Raw genomic sequence first — 20847 nt, forward strand, 5'->3', positions numbered from 1 at the left:
AAAATGTCAAAAAATACGTGTGAGTCCAGATGAGCAGAAGTGGGAGACGTGTACCTCCTCCACCAGCCTGGTTTGCCTGGGTATGGCACAGAGTGGTAAAGAGATGCCCATCTGAGCAAATGTAATCCTTTCCTTTCATTGTTCCTTTTTTTTAATGCCAGGAGGCAGTGGCAGGAGCAAGCTGGGTGCGTTTCCCAGCTGCAGGGTTCACCTCTCAATTGAGAGCAGCATTGGCATTACATAAAGCCTGTGCAACACAGGACTTTTTATTCTCTTTTTTTTTTTATGATCTCGGCGACTGACGTGACCTCTGTACTGCAGACTAAATTTAACCTGAATTGCCCAGCTGCCAGTAGACTTTATGGCATCAGGAGGCTTTGCAGGTTGTTTTTCTGTGTCCCTGCTGCTGATTGAAAGACCTGCATGCCATCAGCAGGGCACCTCACTGTTACCAAACCTCAACAGAAACTGAGGTCTGTTGGGTAAGTTTGGGGTTTTATAATGTTACTAATGCCTCGTGGAGCACGTGGGAGGCCTCCCAGCAGTTTCTCACCTTTAGCAGAGACTGCTGGGATTCACCTCCATGAATGCAGCTGCTATTTTGGATGCCAGAGCATATTGTGAGACTTGGACCAGAATGGGCTGGGAGCCAAAGTGCTGTAGGGCATTCCCAGTGATGCTGACATCTGGATCCTACTATACTGTCCATAACTAGGTTGCCCATGTCATGCTAGGTGGTCTAGATGATTTAGATGATCTCAACTGTCCCTTCCAATCCAAGCCATTCTATGATTTAATTCTCAGTGGGGATGCAGTCATTGGCATTTGGAGGATGGTTCTTCTCAGCCAGATGACTCTGTCCAGTTCTGGGACCCCCTGATCAAAAAGGACAGAGGTTTCCTAGAAGGAGCCCACTGGGGAGTGGCAAAGATGATTAAGGGTGAGAACAGGTTTCTGTGCTTTATTTCACCTTCCCATGTTGGCCTGAGGCAAGCAAGTCTGAAAAACAGAGTTGTGGGAGCAATGAAACCAAAACGTCTCCCTACAGAGAAATCACTGGGATTTCTGTTTTGTCTTCAGCAAGAATGTAGACCTTAGGCTGGACAGCCCATCCTCTCCCATCTCATGGAGGACACATCTTAACAATGAGCACCTTCTGGAGGGTTTCTTCTCCAGTGGTGGGTAACTGGGGGTGGACACACAGCTTGTGAGTCTGGTGTGTCCTAAGGCAGGAGATGGGTAAACCAGGGGTCTGCAGCAATGTAGTGGCATCTCAGGTCAGGCACTGTGGGTACCATTTGAGCAGTTCAGATAAAATGTGAGCTCCTCAAATCCTTGGAGTTAGGTGGGATTTGGGGTGTTGTTCATTGAGCTGTTGGATCCTTGGCTCTAGCTAAGCTGTGCTGTTTGGATTAGGTCCTAAAGGTTAAAAGGAGATAAATATATACATATAGGTGTGCCACAACACCTGGAAGTGTGGGAGGTCAGGCTTTTGTACCGGAAATATTTGATGGGATTAGTAAGAAAAGCCCGAGCATCACTTAGAGCTTATCATGCAAGGTATTGATTTGACAACTCTTTACATCAAGCTGGCGTTTTGTGTTCCACTGATATCCATTCTGCTTTTAGAGTTGTTTCCAGAGCCTCTCCCATGCTATTCTATTCGTGGTCGGTGCTCAGGCGTGCTTCACAAATAAAAATAGTTGCAGGAATACCACTCACCATGGATTTCAGATCTCAGATTCAGCCTTCCAGTACCTAAAGGGAGCCTACAAACAGGAGGGGAGTCAGCTCTTTGAAAGGGTGAATAACAGCAGGATAAGGGGAAATGGTTTGAAGTTGAGGGAAGGAAGATTGAGGTTGGATGTCAGGGGGAAGTTCTTCACAGAGAGAGTGGTGAGGTGCTGGAACAGCTGCCCAGAGAGGCTGTGGATGCCCCGTCCATCCCTGGAGGTGTTCAAGGCCAGGTTGGATGGGGCCCTGGGCAGCCTGGGCTGGTATGAAATGTGGAGGTTGGTGGCCCTGAATGCAGCAGGGGGCTTGGAGATTGATGATCCTTGAGGTCCCTTCCAACCCAAGCCATTCTATGATTCTGTGCTTTTAAGATTACACATTATTTTGGGTGAACGTGAAGGTGAGCTTGCTTTCATGGTTGATATTAACGTGTCATTTTTAGTGCTGGGAGATTTTGGAAAAGCCTCAGAAGAGCCGTTCCCAGAGGTCAGCAGGACAAAGCTCTCCTGCTGGGAGAGTGAATGGAAATGAGTTCATAATTACAGAGTATAGAAGTGACGCGTTGGCTTTTTCACTGTTTTAATTGAGGTTTTCAGAAAGGAAGAGAACTTGAAACAATGCAGAAATGTCTTTTGTTCTTACAGAGCCATTTATTGAGAGGTTTGCAGTGAGTGGAGAGGATGTTTATTACAGAAAGCAACAATATTGAGGCGTTATTTTGGTGCAGAATTGCTGTTCCTCGCTGGAACAAAGCAGAATATTTCAGACACACTGTGTGTTTGCTGAAAACTAGCGGCAAGCAAGGCGATTTGCAGTTCTATATTGAGTTCAACAAGTGGTTTTGGAACATGAGAGAGGAAGGGAAGCAGATGAAAGAGTTGAAACAGTTTTCATAGTGGCCTAAAGCCCCTCATGGCCCTACAACCCACCATGCCCCTACAGCCCACCATGATCCTACAGCCCCTCATGGCCCTACAGCCCACCCACCATGATCCTACAGCCCGCCATGGCCCTACAGCCCACCATGATCCTACAGCCCCTCATAGCCCTACAGCTCACCATGGCCCTACAGCCCACCATGGCCCTACAGCCCACCATGATCCTACAGCCCACCATGATCATACAGCCCCTCGTAGCCCTACAGCTCAGCATGGCCCTACAGCTCAGCATGGCCCTACAGCCCACCATGGCCCTACAGCCCCTTATGGCCCTACAGCTCCCCATGGCCCTACAGCTCACCATGGCCCTACAGCCCACCATGGCCCTACAGCCCCTCATGGCCCTACAGCCCCTCATGGCCCTACAGCTCCCCATGGCCCTACAGCTCACAAGGCCCTGCATCTCTACTGGCCTATAGCTCTTCACACCTTGCAGCTCCCTTATGGTGACCTGCAACTGCTGGAGCTCACAGAGCCTTGGGACACTTCTCTCAGCTACGGGGTTTGGGTTTATGTGCTGTGTAGACAGTGGTCCCTGTGTGTTTCTCTTCCAACTCAGGATGTTTTGTGACTCTGTGGCAGTGTCTGGAGGTTTCAATCCTACGCACCATCCCATCTCCTCTGTGCCCTGTAGCTGCTGGTGGCAAGACATGGAGCCACCATAGGGCTCTACTTGGGGGCCAAGAGCAGACATCCTGAGCCCATCAGTGGCATGCCATCCAGAAGCTGGATCATCACTCACACACATAGAAGTACCCAGATACAGTCAGCACCCTGCCATGGAAACCGGGGGCCAGCGGTGGTGCACCGTGCATCAGCGAGGTGTTAGTTACAGGCAATTTACAGGCAGATCATGGTTTCACTCGTTTTGATTGTCTGCAGCATCGCTGTGAGTTATTGCACTAAATTAATTGTCTGAACTGCAGGTCCCCAGAGGCCAATATTGTCTTGGTGGTTTGTTCCTAAAAGGGCTCAGCTGGGTGATTGCGTTACTTAATGAACAACCACACGTACGCCGGTGCTGTTAATTGCCCGTGCTGCTGGCAAAGCATTACACTGCAAATCCTACACCCAGCCCTGAGATGGCTCGCCCTATTGCATGGTGTCACAGGACAAGCACATGCACTCTGTGCTGCAGCATCACTTTCCGTTTGCAGTCAGCTGTGATCACGCATTGGTGGTCTGCCAGTCGAGGAGCTGCCTTTGGGCATGCCAAAACATCTGGGTCCGTGCTCATAGCCTGAGCTGGTCAGTGGGAATGGGGGGGATGGGCTGGGGTTGGACTTGGTGGTCTTGAAGGTCTTTTCGAGCCTTAGTGATTGTATGATCCTATGAGTGGGTATGGTGGGGTGTTGGACTTGATGTCTCAGTGATCTTTTCCAGCATTTGTAATTCTGGGATTCCATGATTCTGTGGCTCTGTGAGGGCAGATACCAAGGGGAGCACGGGGAGAGCATATAGCTTACGTAACTCCAGTTTAACTGTGTATGATGTGAAGAAATAATCTTTTGTTTATTCTGAACCATCCTTCTCCTGGTATCACAAGAGTTAGCTTCCAAGTGCTGTGTGCTGTGCCTACCTTCACTCTCCAGCTGTATACACAAAGCAAGAGTCAGCACTCAAGGCAGGTTTTGCAGTTTTGCAAGTGAGACTAACACGCTACTCCGGAATCACCCACCACCCAAGGCATTGGGGTTTGCTTTGGTTGATGGCAGTGTGACCTGTTGGTTTTCAAGCAACCTGCCTGGAAAGTCCTTGAGAAGAGTCACGGTGGAGTCATCCCAGAGCTGTTCCCTAGAAGAATAATCAGAAATGAAACCACCTCAGCATGCTTTCAGCAGAACATCCCCTCTTCCATAGAGCACACCAGGGACAAGGCAGTGAAGGGGCTGTGGCTGCACCTTCCTCTGCTGCTCTTTGATGGAGCGTTTCCAGCTCCTCAGTGCCAAAAATGCTTTCATTTTACATAGAATTCTACCCCAAATGTACAGCAGCAGAGCATCTACCACCTTTCCTCCTCCCTGCAAGCCCTGTGGGAATGTTGGTCTCGCAGACCCCGGGCCTCCTGGCACGATTGCTGGGGGAAGGAGTTGCCAGCTCAAGTTGTTTGGGTTCTTGTTGCAGAAACAATCTTTCTGTCTGACCCCAGTTAGCAACTGATGTTTGCAAAATAAAGAAGTCAAGGCACTGGAAATACTTTCCATTCCCACTCTTGTCTCTGCCCAAAATATTAGTATTAAAAATATTGCATCTATTATATGCAGCTAATATCTCTGCTGGCACGTAAATCACCCAGGGATTTTTCATCTCCATATTAAATTAAAAAAAAAAAAAAAAAAAAGACAAGTGAACTCCGCTCTATTTTTGGACATTCGTTAACTGTTTGGTTTCCATTTCTTCCTGCTAAAGCCACAGCAGTCCAGCTCCAAGCGCAAACATTTCATGCAATGCTAATGTTTCGTGACCCTGCCTCCCTGTATGATGCTATGACATTGCTCCAACCATTCCCTGTGCTCCAGATCATCCCAGCTTAAAGCTGGGGGTGCTGGTCCCCAGGCAGTGATGCTCCACTGGAGCTGCAGAAGGTGACCCAGCTCCATCCATCACCCTGGGCTGCGTGTTCCCATCCACATCATTCAGACTGGGAAACTCATCCAAGAGAAAAGCAGTTTTCAGACTGGATCATTCCCTGACACAACAAGCATTGGTGGTGTCATGAGAAGGGAGGCAGGGGTGGGGAGAACAGGAGAAAATTCATCTGTTGACAGGAGGACAGACGTATTGAAACATGCCATTTGGGCAAGGCTGTCTTGGAATCATCAATAAGTCAACGCCCAGATTGGTCCCAGCTCCTAAAGCTCCATGGTCCTAAATGCCAGAATAGCCAACATCTTTTCTGAAGAAGTTCGTTGAGTGCTAACTGAAGGCTTCTGGTACACGTGAGTTAAAGCATCTCAGCTGATTGGGTTGGTGTTGTACCACCTCCACACGTTGGAAGTCATTGCTTGCCATGGACTTGGGATCAGCTCATGTGTCTGGGCAGCTGTTAGGAGGTCCTGTCAAATCTTGCTTTAGCTTCTAGAGGAAAGACATTTATTTCTTCACTCAAAAGCTCTGGTATAAATAGGATATGGAAAAACCTAGGATGTTTCCTTGCTGTAGGTCAAAGAGTCACGGAGGTCTGTAGGAGGACAGCTGAGCAAAAAGGCAGCAGGTGGAGTCCATGCGTGCTATTTAGGTTGTGTCTTTGGGGACGGGATCGTGGAAGGATGGGGCTGTGTCTGGGAGCCATGCATCTTGGCGTGGGTTTACATCTTATATCTCTTAGGATTAGCTGATCTCAGGATAACCGATTGGTCCTGGTGTATTTTTACAGGAGGGAGCCTGGAGTCTGGGATATAAGCTCTTTTATTGCAAAGCAGTAAAGGATGAATCTATATCCATTCTGCTCGTGTTCTTACCAGCAGTCCAGCATCCGCGTGTGTTTGAGCTCAGCAGATTTTTGGGAAACATTCCATGCTGTGGTTATGTTTCACTTTTGAACTACTTCAGCTAAAATGGATTAATTTCCTTGTCGCTGAATTTCCCTATGATTTTCATGTCATTTCTGCTATAATGTTTACGGCACACTAAGAATCCTAAAACATAATTCCAAGCAAAACAGTCTATGAAGAAAACCATTTCCGAGCAATTTCTACATTCAGTCACTGCAGTGATTTCTAAACCCATCCGGGCAGCCAGCCTCGAGGTCTGGGGTTGTCTTCCTCACTGGTTGCTCACTTTGTGCAATGGGCCACGTCCGGACGTCCCTAATGATTTGTGGGAGATCCAGCAAAGTGTTTAAAGAGCTGTTTCAGAGCTATCTCGCATGCCATCTGTATTTAGGATGTCTTTCCCAAGCTGGTGTTGCAAAACAGCTATTTAAATTCCTCCCGAAGATTCGTTTCCATGAAGCTCAGAAGAAAATAGCTGACTCAGGCAGCCAGCTTGTGAGGACTTCCATGGGTCTTTGGAAGTGGCCAGATTTGCTCCTCAGTGCTCAGATGGGCTTAGTGCATGTCCTTCCAGCCCAACAAGACCAGATCAGTCAGCATCCCGTAGCAGAAGATGAGGAACCATGCCTCACATCAGCCCTATTTTTTGATTGTATTCCCACTCGAACTCCTTCTATTTCTCTGTATGAAGCCCTCCAACGTTTCCCTTTTCTTTTACGGCGAGGCTACTTCTGTTGTAAAGGTCAAACACAATCACCTCTAGCAGACAAAGAAAGACACAAGATCCCAAAAAAACGAGAGAGGAGTTGATCCCAGCTGGGTGACTTCTCTGAAGACTTCCCAGTGCCTCTCCCCACAGCCACGTGGTTTCATTGTGAGCCTTGTCAGAACAATCTCCACCCACCTAACGCTGTTTTTGTTGGCTGTGCTGGTCTTCTGGAGTTTGTTGTATGTTTTCAGAGATGTGTGTCTGTAAGACCTCAAGTTTATGTTGTATCTGTAGTGTTCAAAGGGGGATTTAGAGCCGGGTCACCTCCACCTTGAGGGACATGGTCAGTGGGCACAATGGGGATGGCTTGGGGTTGGACTTGGAGATCGTAGTGGTCTTTTCCAACCTTAATGAGTCCTTGTTTCTATGGTTTTGACTGGTGGATTTTCTATGCTTCCAAAATAGCATGTCTGCTCAGACGCTCGGGCTGTTCCTAGTGGTTGGGGTAGACTTGAACCTTAGTGACAGAAAGGAATAAAAGAGATGTGAATCATTTCATTTTCGTTTTCAGAAGTGAACATGACATCTTGTTCTCTTCTCCTCCGAGAAAAATGCAAATAAAAATGAAACTGGAGCCAAGTGAAACCAGTTTGAGAGAGAAAGCCAAAAGGAAAGTACACGGAATTCCTGTGTTCTTCATGCTTGGAGCTGGTGGTTGTTGCTTTCTGGGGAATTTTGAGGTTTTTGATTAAATTGTGTGGAACCGTCAAGCCTATTTGAGTGTTTCCCACTCTCAGTCATAGAGAGTGGAATAGAACGTAGCCATGTCTGGGCTGGGCTGTAGTGCTCCCTGCACTGAACAATAGCAATATACATCACTGATCATTGTTACATGTGCCCATGCAGCATCAGAACTCATACAACGTGAGGTAGCACCTGGAGCACTCATCCTGCCAATCCGTGTGTTAAAGTGCTTCCCAGGAATTTGCGAGGTTGGGCAAGTTGATGCATCCCATAATCATAGCCTCCAAGACCTCAGTTTCCCTTCTTCTCAATGGAAGATTACCGTGGGATTTTCAAATGAAGGTGGGAGAGAGGAAAGGAGAAAGGTGTCCTTCCAACCCATAGAGCCAGCCCTGTATATTCTCCATTTGCAGCCTGATCCAAAGCTCTTCTTTGAGGGATGCCACAAATAAATGGGATCTGGTGTCCCTATGGGGGGGTGGGAGATCCCACAGAGTCCATTTTGGCAACAAATCTTAATGCCTTGCAATGGCATTTGCTGACTAACTGCAGTCTGTTCCACCCAACCGGGTGAATTTCACAAGTGCTATTGGAGATGGAGCTCCTTACCTCTCCACATTTCCAGGAATTGCCTAAGCAAATCTGCATGCAATCACCAGGAGATTATAACCCTGTGCTGTCCTCTGGCTTTGGACACGCCGGACAGAGGATGGGTATAGCTCAAGGGATATGAGCAGAGCTGATGGGACAGAGCAACTGTGTGTTAGACCACAGCTGTGCACATGTCTGGAGTTATTTTCCCCAGCCTTGTGCCTTCCAGCCTCTCTCCTTGGGAGCAAGCGATGTAGTCAAACTTGTAGGAATCCTATAGTTCTGAGCACGTAGGCTGGTAATCACTGAGACAGCTGAAGCCTTAGATTTGTTTGCATAGGCTCCTCCAGCAGAGCAAACATATGTCGGATCTAAATTCTGTTGAAAGGTATCTCATTTGGTAATTAAAAAAAAAAAAAAAAAAAAAACAGTGGAGAAACAATAGCACAAACTCTACCATCTGATTTCCAATACCCCGACTGCCTTCCCTCATACTTCTGCGGTTGCTCCATAGCTCTGAATGTCTCTTTAGTTTCCACACTGACAGATGCCCAAATTCCCAGTCCCACTGAACCCAGTGGGAGTTCTGAGTTGAAATAGAATTGTCATGGAAGATAGTTCTTCAACATTAAATGAACAGGCAGCAGGTAGGAAAACGATGTGCTCTGGGATATTTTCTTTTACTGAAGAAATCCAGCTTGCCTTTCCATGGCCCAGAAAACCTCTGGGAACCTCTGGGATGCAGCAGGAGCATCTTCTATAGTGGAGCATGGAAGTGAGGAAGGCTACGTGGCTGGTTTTTTCTACAGAGCAAAGGGTTTTCCCCTGGGCCTCGTATTGGGGTTTTTAGAAGTTCATCTGCTTGGGAAGAGGCTGATGCCGTCATCACTGGGAAGACTGAAGAGATTTCTTTTCACCCAGACATTTCAGCAAAACATTTGGGTGAGGCAAACGGGGGAAATCAATCTTCTACCATGGCTGATCTGTCCTAATGCAACCCTTCAGAATGAACACTGCCCAGAGGTGTAGGTGCCTCGGCTTGGCTCTGGTCCTGTCTTCAGGACTAACGTTTCTCATGGGCCATCCATCCAATCCATGGACCCCGAAAGCCTTCAAGTCATGAACCCCTGCCCCAGCCAACAGCTGCAGGTCATCCCCATTCTCCTGTCCATCCCCATTCTCGTGTCCATCATCTGCCTTTCTCCAAGCCCCCATCCCACCCCCTCCCAAGATCTCAGCCCTGGGAGCTCCTCTGCCATGGTCATCCCCATCCGCCAGGCTTTGCAATGCTCTGCAGATATAAAAGTTTGAGTTTGGGGTCCTTTTCTCCCTCCTTTGGCTTTTTGTTCTGCAAAGAGTCCTATTTCTTCTTGGCTTTTCTTCTTTGCTGGGGTGTTGGGAAGATAATAGCACAGAACGAGTCTTTGCTGGAACGCTGGATTGTTGTCTCGACCCGAGGCTGCTGCCAAGTCACGGACACTGCTGCTTGTTTGCCACTCTCCTTCCTTTGCCTTTTAGTTCTTGCATTTTTTTTTTTTTCCCCTAACTCGTTTAACTCTGGTGTTTTCCATCCTGTGGTCAGGGACTGCAGAGATTTGGTTTGTGTTCGTGTTTGTTCTGTCCCGGCCATGTGAATTTTGCCTTTTAGCTGTCCTCGTTGCCTTTGCTCTCCCTGTCTCATTGTTAAAGCCCCAAACTGAATAACCTTTCCCCTTCCACATGGACTTGAGTGTGAATTTATTTTTCTCTCTCTGCAACTTTGACCATTTTGGTGCAATATTTGTAATCTAAGTGCGCGTGACCAAACACCCAAAGCTGAAAGTGCACCCAAACAGTTAACTCCAATGCTGAAGACAAGAGAAGAGCAAAACCACAATGAGGGAATGCTGAATTGCATCAGCAGAACTCCTGCACGTTGGAGCATGTGAGGGCTTAGTGCTCGATAAGAGGTACTGCTAACTCTTATTTTGACATTCCCCTCTTAATAAGCGTTGCTCTTTATGCATTTTACAAAGTGGTTTATATGATTGCGTTGCTGAGAGGAAACAAAGAAATGCCAGGAAAACTTTATGTGGAGGATCTGTACTCGTAAAACGCTCGTAGGCTCCAGCAAACAGGAAAGCTTTCCCCATCTCTTTTTTTTTTTCTTCTTTTTTTTTTTTTTTTTTTTCTGTTTTGTTTTCATTCCCTGCCATTCAGCTTGCGAAGAAAACATGTTGAATATCTCTGAAAACCGGATTTGATGGTTTGAGACTGAACACAGATTCCTTCCCCTGCCACCGAGAACCCCGCGCATCCATCGTGCTGCAGCCAAGCACCAGCACTGAGCTTTGTGCTGGGAGCCTGTTGGCTTCCCAGTGTGGGACTGGAGCTCCTGTGGGCTGCCTTAGAGCTCGGCTGACAGCTGGCTCTGGGGCTGGCTTAGCCACTGGTGGAGTTGTGATTGGCCCCTTCCTGAGCCCAAGCGCGCTCAGAGCTCTGCTATGGAAATTAAAAGGCCCAAAGCTTTGCCCTTTGGGTGACAAAAGGCTTTTGCTCTTCCTTCACTGTTCTGCTCACGTGTGTGTGTGTGTTGCAAGCCATAATAATGTTGTCTTGGCAGCCCATGTAGAAATGTGTGATGTCCAAGCTCAGTGGAGGGGTGCAGGATGCTCTGGCCGCATCTGCTGGAGGGAATTTCCTCTCACTCTGGCTTTCTGGAGGAGGAACAAGAGGAAAGCTCCCTCTTTCTAGGCCCTCCTTCTGCAGCAGTGGCTGCATCTGAGAGCCCCAGTCAAGCTGGGCAGATCACTGGAGATGGTTGGGTGTAGAAGCCAAAGTTAGGATGCAAAAGCAAAGGGGCTGCCAAAGTGTTTCTTGCATTAGGCTATTTGGGTTTTATGGGGAGCTGCAGTCTTGGCAACAAGAAGCTTGTTGGATCCTTGTCTCTCCAGCAAATCACTGGAGAACTCCTGACATTGCTTCCCTATGTGATGTCCCACTGATGGGTTGGGGCTGGCCAACTCTCCCCTGGCAGAGTGTGGAAGCAAGAAGTATCTCACACAAGAACATTGGAGAGATATTCCTAGAAACCAAAACCGTGTTACCATAGAATCCTAGAGCCACAAAATGGTTAGGTGGAAGGGACCTTGAAGAATCATAGAACCAAAGAATCATTGAATGGTTGGAGTGGAAGGGATCTCAGTGATGACAGAACTAAAGAACCATGGAATGGTTGGGTTGGGAGGGACCTTAAAGATCATGGAACCATAAAATGATTGAGTTGGAAGGGAATCTAGTGATCGTAGAACCAAAGAACTGTGGAATATTTGGGTTGCAAGAGACCTTATAGCCCCAGCCCTGCAGTGGTGTGGGTGCCCCCCAACCAGTTTAGGCTGCCCAGGGCTCCATCCATGGCCGTGGACACCTCCGGGAATGGAGACATTGCATGAATTAAGCCATTTTATGAAAAAATATGATTTCTGGTACTTTGCTCAGAAAAGGTGTCCCTCATTCTTGTTGCTTTTCTACCAGTCCACACAGGAGGAGTGTACTAATGTCTTCCTTTGACTTTTCAGGAGACAACAGAGACTTCCTGGTGGGAACAAGTCCCAGCAGCACGCAGACCATCAGCAAGGTGGTACCAAACACAACAGAGATCACCAGAAGCTCTACCAAGGAGGCCAGGCCCCTCACTCCTCTGGTAGACCAGGCCACCACGGCTACAGCCAGAACCGGCGATGGCACCACAACCAGAAGCACTCGCCCAATGACAAAGAAACGCACAGGAACACCAAAGAGACTGAGAATCTGAAAATCGAGGACACCTCCACTGGCACAGGGCACAGTCCTGTGGAGACGCAGCGCAGTCCAGAGGCGGTGGAGAAGCAGCCCCAGCCATACAGCCCAGAGGTGGAGACCAAGAGGAAGGACAGCATTCACGAGCGCGTTGGGGAAAGGCCCAAGATCAACCTGCTTCAGTCTTCCAAAGACAGGCTGCGGAGGAGACTAAAAGAAAAGGTATTATTTCTTAGGTGAACTTTGGCTTTCCCCTTCTCCAAGAGCCTGGTGGTTGGCCGTGCTCCGTGCAGAGGTGGGCTGGGCTCAGGAGACATTTCCGTGAGTGCACACAACTTCTCTTGGTCTCCTGGTGTCATTGCTTGTCTTGAAGTGTCTTTGTGCTTCCTTGGGAGGCCCTTTATTGACACAGTGTTAAGGCTTGTTCAATGAGGTTGCTCCCAAGGGGAGTTTTCTAAGATCGGGAACTCTTCCATCGCTTGCAAGGATGGGGCAAGCGTGGGCTCTCCCTCCTCAGCAGTGATCTCAGCAGATTGCCTCCAGACTAGAGGGCTCATCTGCTCCCAGAGAGGTCTAAAAAAGGCAATTTGTGTCTGCAGTTAAAGAATTAGAGCTTAATACTATGCTTTGAATGCTGAATGTTTGGAGTCAGCTACTCTCACGTTGATATGCATTTATCTCAGTAATGAATTGAAACTCTCTTATCTTTCCCCCTTCCTTCCAACAACCCAACAATAACAAAACCCTTGCTTGCAAGTGACGGAGGAGAAATCCTTTCTGGAAACAATATTCAGACTCAGATTTCTGAGGAATTTGGAGATGATATCTCCGTTTGCCCCCTGTGCAACTCAGATTCCTTCTCTCGAGAATCTCTTTTCAGACTGGAAAGTGCATTCATGGGGGTATCTCCAGTGAGATTTTCAAAACGTGCAGCAAAAATAACCTGAACATATACAGTTCCATGGGAGTGCATGTTGGGAATGTACACCTTTGAGTGCATGTGCATTTACTATTTATGTATGTGGCACGAGGGGGAGGAAGAGATTTTGTTCATTATTTTTATGTTATTTAAAGCAACGGGAGTAGAGCAGAGACTTTCAGAGCATTCACTTCAGTGCCTGTCTTGTGGATTTAGAATCTTGTAAGAAAGACTTCCCATAGGCACCCACTTTTGGGTGTGTGTAGTCAACACAACTGCTTTGTCAGTGGGCGCTGGGGATGTCCAAAGAATTGCTCCAGATTTGCTCTGTGCAATATCTGTTAAGACTGAACTAAGGGAGGAGAAGGGAGCAGACCAGAGCAGGCTGGACGCATGGGGAGAGATGGACAGATGCTTGATAAAATTTCAGAAGAAGGCAGAATGCCAGTCTGAGCTGGGCATTCCAGCTTGGAGCCTTGAGCACATCTCCCTGAGCTGATGAGGAAGAACCTGGGATTGAGTACTGGGCGAAATGAGGAAACCAAGCATTTATGGGTTGGGGCTCATACACTGCTTGCTTTCAGTGCTGAGATGGGGATGCTCTGATTTTTTGGGGGTCTGTGTGTATGTCTTCCCAACCCCTTTCCCCCTTTGCACTTTGTGGAAGGACAAGGGCTGACCTATCTGTTTTCTCCTTGTGTAACAGACGCCTTGTCTTTCCCTTTTCACGGACCAGGACGAAGTCACGGTGGAAACCACCCATCCTGAAAAGAACAAAATGGACAAATTAATTGAAATCCTTAACAGCATGCGTAACAACAGCAGTGACGTTGACTCCAAGCTGACCACCTTCATGGAGGAGGCTCAGAACTCCACCAACTCTGAGGAAATGCTTGGGGAGATAGTTAAAACCATCTACCAGAAAGCAGTGACAGACCGCAGCTTTGCTTCCACGGCTGCCAAGCTCTGTGACAAAATGGCCCTCTTCATGGTGGAAGGAACCAAGTTCCGGAGTCTGCTCCTCAACATGCTGCAGGTAAAGAGATGGAGTGATTTAGTTAGGTGCTTGCAGCTTCACCCCACCTGATCCTACCGTGCTTTTGGGCAGGAGCTGAACTTTCACCAAATTCCTTTCAAGTCCACGTGATGAGAAAAGCGTTTCTCCAGTTTTATTGGTGCCAATCCTTAATGGCTAGCTGTCATCTTCTGCCATCTCCACTGCCTTCAAGTTGTGTGGGCAGCAGCACCCACATCAGCAGTGCTCAGTGGGGACGTTTGGTTGTGCTTGGATGTTTTTTTTTTCTTTTTTTCTTCTTTTTTCTCAGATTAAAACTTGGTCTGGAAACACATATATTTTGGCAACAGATTTCCATGTGGAAATGAGAGGAATGCTGATAAGACAATACTCTGTTGTCTATCAGATTCAGGGCTCTGCTACGCTAGCAATCAGTCCTTTACCATGGGCTGGTCTTCCATCTCCCTCTTGTTTGTAGTAATTCTGGATCCTCCAGCCAGGGTGCTCAGCTGCTTTCTTCAGGTACCTTTGACACGTGCATTGCAAAAGCCAACTTGTATTTCTTCTTGTATCTCTCAGTATTTTTCTCTGAGACACTGCTCTTGCTTTTGAGACTCTGGCTGCTGGAAGGGCTGAGAATGAGGAGCGTGGGGGTGAAAATGAAGGGATCCAGGTGAGGGTGGACATGGGTACCAGAGCACACCAAGGAGGGCAGGATGGCTCCTTCCCCACCCAACAGCCACAGTGTCATTGGAAAGGGATCTCCACAGCCAACATGGCTTGTATTTCCTAAGAGTGCAATGAAGGAAGACTTCTTAAGTTCAGTTTTATGACTTGAGCACCAAGAAACCAACATATTTGTCATTTTTTAAACATTAAGGGGTTTTAATGTTTGGTTATTAGGTCTTTTAGGTTAGGTCATTATCTGGTCTTGTATCATGGTGATGCTTATCAACAAGGGAAACAGACAGAGAAGGAACAATAATGGAAACCCCTTCCAGCAGACCCAGCAAGCTGATGTGTGCATCAGCATTGTGTGCAGTAATGAATGGATACACATCCAGCTCACTGTGGCACAAGAGCAGGATAAATAATAGATCTCATTTCTCCAGAGAGTCCCTGAGTTCTTCCCAGGAGCACAGAACTCAGCTCGCCGTGCTCAGGGTGCAGGGAGGGAGCACAGTGCTTGCTTGGCAAACCTGCAGAGAAATCAAACAGAAATGAGAAAGCACTTCGTTTTGATAGTGAAGCATCATGACATTCTGCAAACGGTTGGCTCTTTTCTTTTTCCAAACGGAAGAATCAGTGCACCCACACAGATCTGTGGCATCCTTTGGTCAGCCCCACATCAGTCTTTTTTGTGGCGCATTCAGGTTTGGAGATGGAACCATGTCCAGGGAACAGAAGCTGTGAAACTGAGGAGTTGGCAGTGCTTAGAAAAACCCACTATTGCTGAGCTCCAGCCGTGACATCTCCACCATCAGACAGATGTTTTCCAACAGCTATTTCTAGATCATTTCCCATTAATTAAAAACCTCTAATAAAACGTTTGCTCCAGGGCTGGATTTTTGTCTCTCCAGCACCTTTCAGACTAATCCAATCCCCGGACCTAAGGAGCTCACTGCACCAGGGTGTGATAAATCGGGATTGCAGTGCCCCTCTGAGCCACGCTCCCCCATATGGTGCTGGCAGATGCCTCTGTTTTGAAGGGCTGGGCAGCATGGACTTGTTTGTCCTTTTTTGTTAGGAGCAAAATGGCTGTGAATCTCCTCCCTGCCAACAGCTCCTCTGAAGAGCCCCTCCTGGCTGAGACAGGGCCAATGAATCTAGGGTGCCAAAGTCTATGGTATCTGCATTGGGGTGAAACAAGAGGATGGATGTTGGGAATACCCTGGGTTACATTTTGTCCTCTCTGTGTGTTTTGGTACCAAATTCAAGCTCTGCTGTTGAGTTTGGATGCTAGGAACCCATTGGGATGCTGTGAGATGGGTGGCTGGGCACCTTTGGGGAGATGCTGCTGACCCCAAGCTTGGTGCTGGGCCTGGTTTAATTTGGAGTTTCCTCTCATTGGGTTTGCTTCAGATTTCTCCTCATTGGATTTGGTTTGGAATTTCTCTTCATTGGGTTCAGTTTGGAATTTCTCCTCGTTGTGTTTGGTTCGGGATTTCTCCTCATTGAGTTTGGTTTGGGATTTCTCCTTGTTGGTTTCAGTTTGGGATTTCTTTTTGTTGAGCTCCGTTTGGGATTTCTCCTCCTTGGGTTTGTTTTGTTACCAGGAGTGATCTGGGGCTTTGTGAGCCCTTGTGATGGGCACAGCTGAACTGGGGACCTTGGGGGACAATGGCATGGAAAATGTCTTGGTGGATAGATATGTGGTTTCTTTGCCCCTCTGTAGGTCCCTTTGTAATTAATAAACTGGAGGCTCCTGCAGGAGATTTTTGCTTGTCATAGCATCATCCACTGGCTTCTGCTGGCCGTGGTGCTCTTCTCTTTGGTGGGGAGGTGTTGAGCAGTTTCCACAAACCCTCCACATGTAACATTAGTTGGAGTATTCCTCTGGTGAAATCTCTGTGCTCTTTATAGCTGAGATGTGTCTGCATCCGAGCTATGCAGAGCAGAGTATATTATTAGAGAGGACATCACTGGGGCTGTAATTTTACACTGCTCCCCTTAGCAACCCGGCCAACAACACATCAAACAGAAGGCTGATACTTTCCTTAGGGAAAAAAAAAAAAAAATAGAAATAAAAGGTGCATCCCTGCACAGCGCCCAGCACAACCCATCGCAGGGCTCACACGTGCAACTCAGCCTGAGATGAAACCTCTGCATTGAGAGATACCTCAGAGCCAGGGGCCAGAAGGGCTATTGCTGTTGCACACCTTTCTGCATGCCCAGTTGCATTCCCCATTGCATACCAAACTGTATGCTCTAATGCATACAATTCTGCATGCCCTTCTGCATACCCAGTTGCATGCTCTACTGCATACTCCATTGCATACCTAATTGCATGCCCTATTGCATACCCCATTGCATACCCAGTTGCACGCTCTGTTCCATACGTGTTTACATACCCTTACATTCCAGTTGCATACCCTAGTGCATACCCAATTATAAACCCTACTGCATATCCTTGCAGGGATTCTTCTGTGCTCTTCAGCCTTGTGCTTGCTCAGACACAGAATTTGACCTGAGAGGTTCTGGTTGCTTAACCTCCTGACACCCCAGTAAGAGCTGTTCCGTGGCTCGGTTCTGTGCTTCTCTGTGGTTTCAAAACCTGAACTCAAATCCTGAGACTTTTGGCGAGATTCACACGGGTGTTTGTGTCTATGCTGGACTGGGGATGTTCAAAGGAAGCAGTTCTGGAAAGGGACAGCCAGGAAGGTGGTAAAGCCTGGTCTTGTCTTCTGTCAGACAAGAGACTTTATAGAAGAGTAAAATTGAGCTGGAATCCTTTTTGTGTGGGAATGTTGTGGCATTAATACTGGAGAATCGACCGACAGATGATGGTTGGATTTGTGATCTTGAAGGTCTTTTCCAAGCTGAATTGTTCTTTGATTCTTACTGATTCCCTTTGATAGATCAGAATGCAAAGGGCAGTGTTTGCCATGCTGAGCACAAGGATGTGGGAAGAGTAAGCTGGACCATGGCAGGGCTCAGCCCCCCTGTAAGCTCAGGATGTTGTTTGGGGTCCCACCATCTCCCAAGAGAGCATCCCCCCCAGGCTGGGCATGCAGCATCCCCCTGCTCCTGGTGCATCAGGCATGGACGGATCCTGCAGCACTGAGCAGAGGCTCTGCTGGGCTCTAGGTGGAGACTGTGGACTGTGCAGCCTGCCTACAGCCTGCCTGCAAACCCAGCCACATCCAGGCAACTGCTGCCCGCTGTGGCGAGGATACTCAGGGCTGAGTGAGGTATCCCCAGACTGGGGGGGGAAAAAAATGTAGAAAAAAAACTGAAAATCCATCCAAATGCAAAGAAATTCAGGAATTCTCCCAACATTAAGAACTCCTTGCACCAGGCTGGATGGAATCTTAAAAGCTGCTCTCATCTCACTGGTTTTGTTGGGGAGAGGACTCATTTTCTCTTAAAAGGCTCAAATCCATCCTCAGGACATGGGATGAGGTTTGCCAGCCCGGGGACTCAGCCGAGTTAATGCAGCAGCTTGCCAGGCCATCTGCTCCCACTGCCCTGCATCAATCCGGGTCAGACTGCTGCAAGATTGGGAAATCCCTGCTCCCATGTTGGCCCCCCCCATCAATAATGTGGGGGCACAGAAAATGTGTTTGAGTGTAAGAGGTGGATCCAAGCTGCTGACAATGTCTCTGTGCCCCCAGGACTGAGATGTTTGGGGTGAGCCCCTGACAAAGCATCACCTGACCTGGAGACCACCCTCCAGCACCCCAAAGTGGGGTAAAGTGAGGGATTTCCCAGGGCTGGTTTCTGACCCCATCAGCAGGCAGCAGGCGTGCAGTGTGCTCAGGTGAGGAGCAAGATGCACTGCATTATTTATATAAGAAGGGTGGAAGGAGCATATGGAACAATGCTGTCTGGCACTGCTGGAAACCCAGCACTGATATCTCCTCTGGGCCAGCAGAACCAGGAGGTGAAACTAGAGACAGAGAGCTTGCAGTGTGTGTAGGGTATGGACTTAGGGTATGGATGTTCACCTGTGTCACCTGGGTCCCAGTGGAGAATGTGTTGGCCAGCATCACCTGGGTCACACTAGAGGAGGATGTGTTGGCCAGCATCACCTGGGTACCAGTGGAGAACGTTTCAGCTAATGTCATCCAGGTCCCACTGGAGGATGTGTTGGCCAGCATCACCTGGGCCACACTGGAAGAGGATGTGTTGGCCAGCATCATCTACTGGAGCAATTGGGAACAGATCAGTGGATCTTTTTCATCCCGAAAAAGAAAAAGAAAAAAAAAGGCTAGCCAAGGAAAATATTTGCTGTAGTAGAAGTTCCCTGTTACAGATCCTTCATAGGATCTATAAACATTAGCACCCAAGAAAGACTTTCTGCAATCTTTTGTGTAAATAGAGCTGGATGGTGACATTCTTAGTATACCAGTACTTCACTTTGGGACCATGGTTGTTGGTCATTGCTCATCCCCATCGCATGGATCCTCCAGCACTGTCACCAGCAGCAGTACTGTGGTCCATGCCCAGCAGACACTTGGCTGTTGGTGCAGCAGGGCAGGCAGAAAGCAGAGATAAGGCTGGAGGTGCCGGCATGATTGCTCAGCAGCGTCCAAGTGCTGGGCCAGAGCCACCACTCCCTGTAGACTAAACAGTTGCAGCATTTTCTCCCATGACCAAAAGAATTTAGAAAAGGGTCCCGGCATGAAATGTGACACGAACTCTGGGTGCCACGAATATGTCTGGATGAGAGCTGTTAACCCCATCTCCTCCTCTTCCCTCCTTGGTCATGCTCTGAGCAGACGAAGGGAAAACCTGTCTTTCTATGAACCTGGATGTCTGCCTGTGGACTCCCAGGTCTTTCTGCAGTCTTTTTTATATTTGAAGGCCAAAAAAAATTGCTGTTGTTTGTCCTGCAGTGCTGACACAGATCAGCCTGCTGGGTGAAGAGTTTCTTGGGATAAACAGAGCAGTTCAGAGACCTTGGATATCTTTGTTCTCAGACTGGCAAGGCTTTGGGGGCTTGTGATTAAGATCAGCTATCACAGTCAGGTCCAGATTCATGGGAAACACAGGGTCTTTATGCAGCAGTGATAAACAAGTCTGAATTCGGCATTAGCCCAGAGAGGTGCCTAGGTAGAGTGACACTAAAAATTAAGTAACAAGGAGAGCAACTGGAGGAAGATGGGTTGTCCAACATCACCTGGGTACCAGAGGAGGAAGACGTAGGCCAACATCACCTGGGTGCCAGTGGATGACATGTTGGCTTCTGGAGGAGGACATGTTGGCCAACATAGCCTGGGTGCCAGTGGAGGACATCTGATGAAGCAATCAGGGTGCCTAAAGTGCCTCCTTCTCTTTCTTTCATACATTTCCAGAGCAGCTGTGCTCTGAGCTTTACCCCACTTGAAAAGAAGCTTCAAAAGTACTCCTCCATTAATAAGGTATGAGGTTTGGAACTCTGTGGAGATGCTGATGTGTTCTGGTAGAAATGAGATTTTCTACACCTCAGCTGTAGAATTTGCTGACCCTCAGGGCACTGTGTTTTCCAACATGTGCACTCAGAGGCTCATTAACAAAGATTTTTATACCAGGACAACCACTAAATGGTGTTTGCTGTTCTTTGTGGCCAGACTGGGCTGCTCCGCCCTCATAGCCAGCTCAGAGCATCACTGAGAAAGTGCTCCAAGATCTGTCACAGCAACCAGATCAACAGGAACACTTTGCTGTTTGCTGATCCATTACTCCGCTCCTCCTCGAGTGCTTTAAAACTTGTCCAATCAATAATTAACTGGGAACCTCGGGAGCATCACTGCAATCAATCATGAGGTCCCCAGGTTGGGCAGGTGGTCCCAAGAGTAGGACCAGACAGATGCACGGAGTGGGGATGATGGAACCAGCTCCACGTGGAAGGCCACCAGTTGTATCTTCTGCTCTTGCCAAAGTGACGTGACCAAAGCAACTGGGAAGAGGCAGATGTGGGCTCTCCTGGTGCAGATCCAGCTCAAGGAAACAGTGATGAAACCTGTGGGAGAGCAATGCCTCATAGCTGGGTGAAGGCCAGACCTGCAAGGCTGGGCACAGGGTGTCATCTGCAATTTACAAGGTTTATCTGCTTTAAATGTCAATAGCTCTTTTGTTGGAGTAATACTAATTGTTCTGATTTGCATGTCTCAGTCCCACACCCCAAAGCACTGTGCAGAGGAAGGTGAGCACATTGTTCCCAGGAAATCAGAGTGATGGAGGTGACAGGAGCCCACGCGAGGCTGGAAACAGACCTCAAGCAT

General features: G+C 48.1%; 1 protein-coding gene across 6 annotated transcripts in view; it reads left to right on the forward strand.

Moving 5' to 3' along the window:
* Positions 1 to 20847, forward strand: part of CTIF (cap binding complex dependent translation initiation factor) — a 95334-nt gene that overhangs the window by 56509 nt on the left and 17978 nt on the right. For 4 of the 6 annotated variants that reach the window (XM_031597096.2, XM_031597097.2, XM_090132289.1 and 1 more), the window contains 2 exons: positions 11768 to 12209; positions 13613 to 13942. In XM_031597096.2, coding sequence (XP_031452956.1) covers positions 11768 to 12209; positions 13613 to 13942 — 772 coding nt within the window. The remainder of the gene's footprint in view (positions 1 to 11767; positions 12210 to 13612; positions 13943 to 20847) is intronic. The other 2 variants (XM_090132288.1, XM_090132290.1) reach the window with 1 other exon arrangement.

This window comes from Phasianus colchicus, chromosome Z (assembly GCF_987193195.1).
Source record: "Phasianus colchicus chromosome Z, bPhaCol1.hap1.1, whole genome shotgun sequence".
NCBI lineage: Eukaryota > Metazoa > Chordata > Aves > Galliformes > Phasianidae > Phasianus > Phasianus colchicus.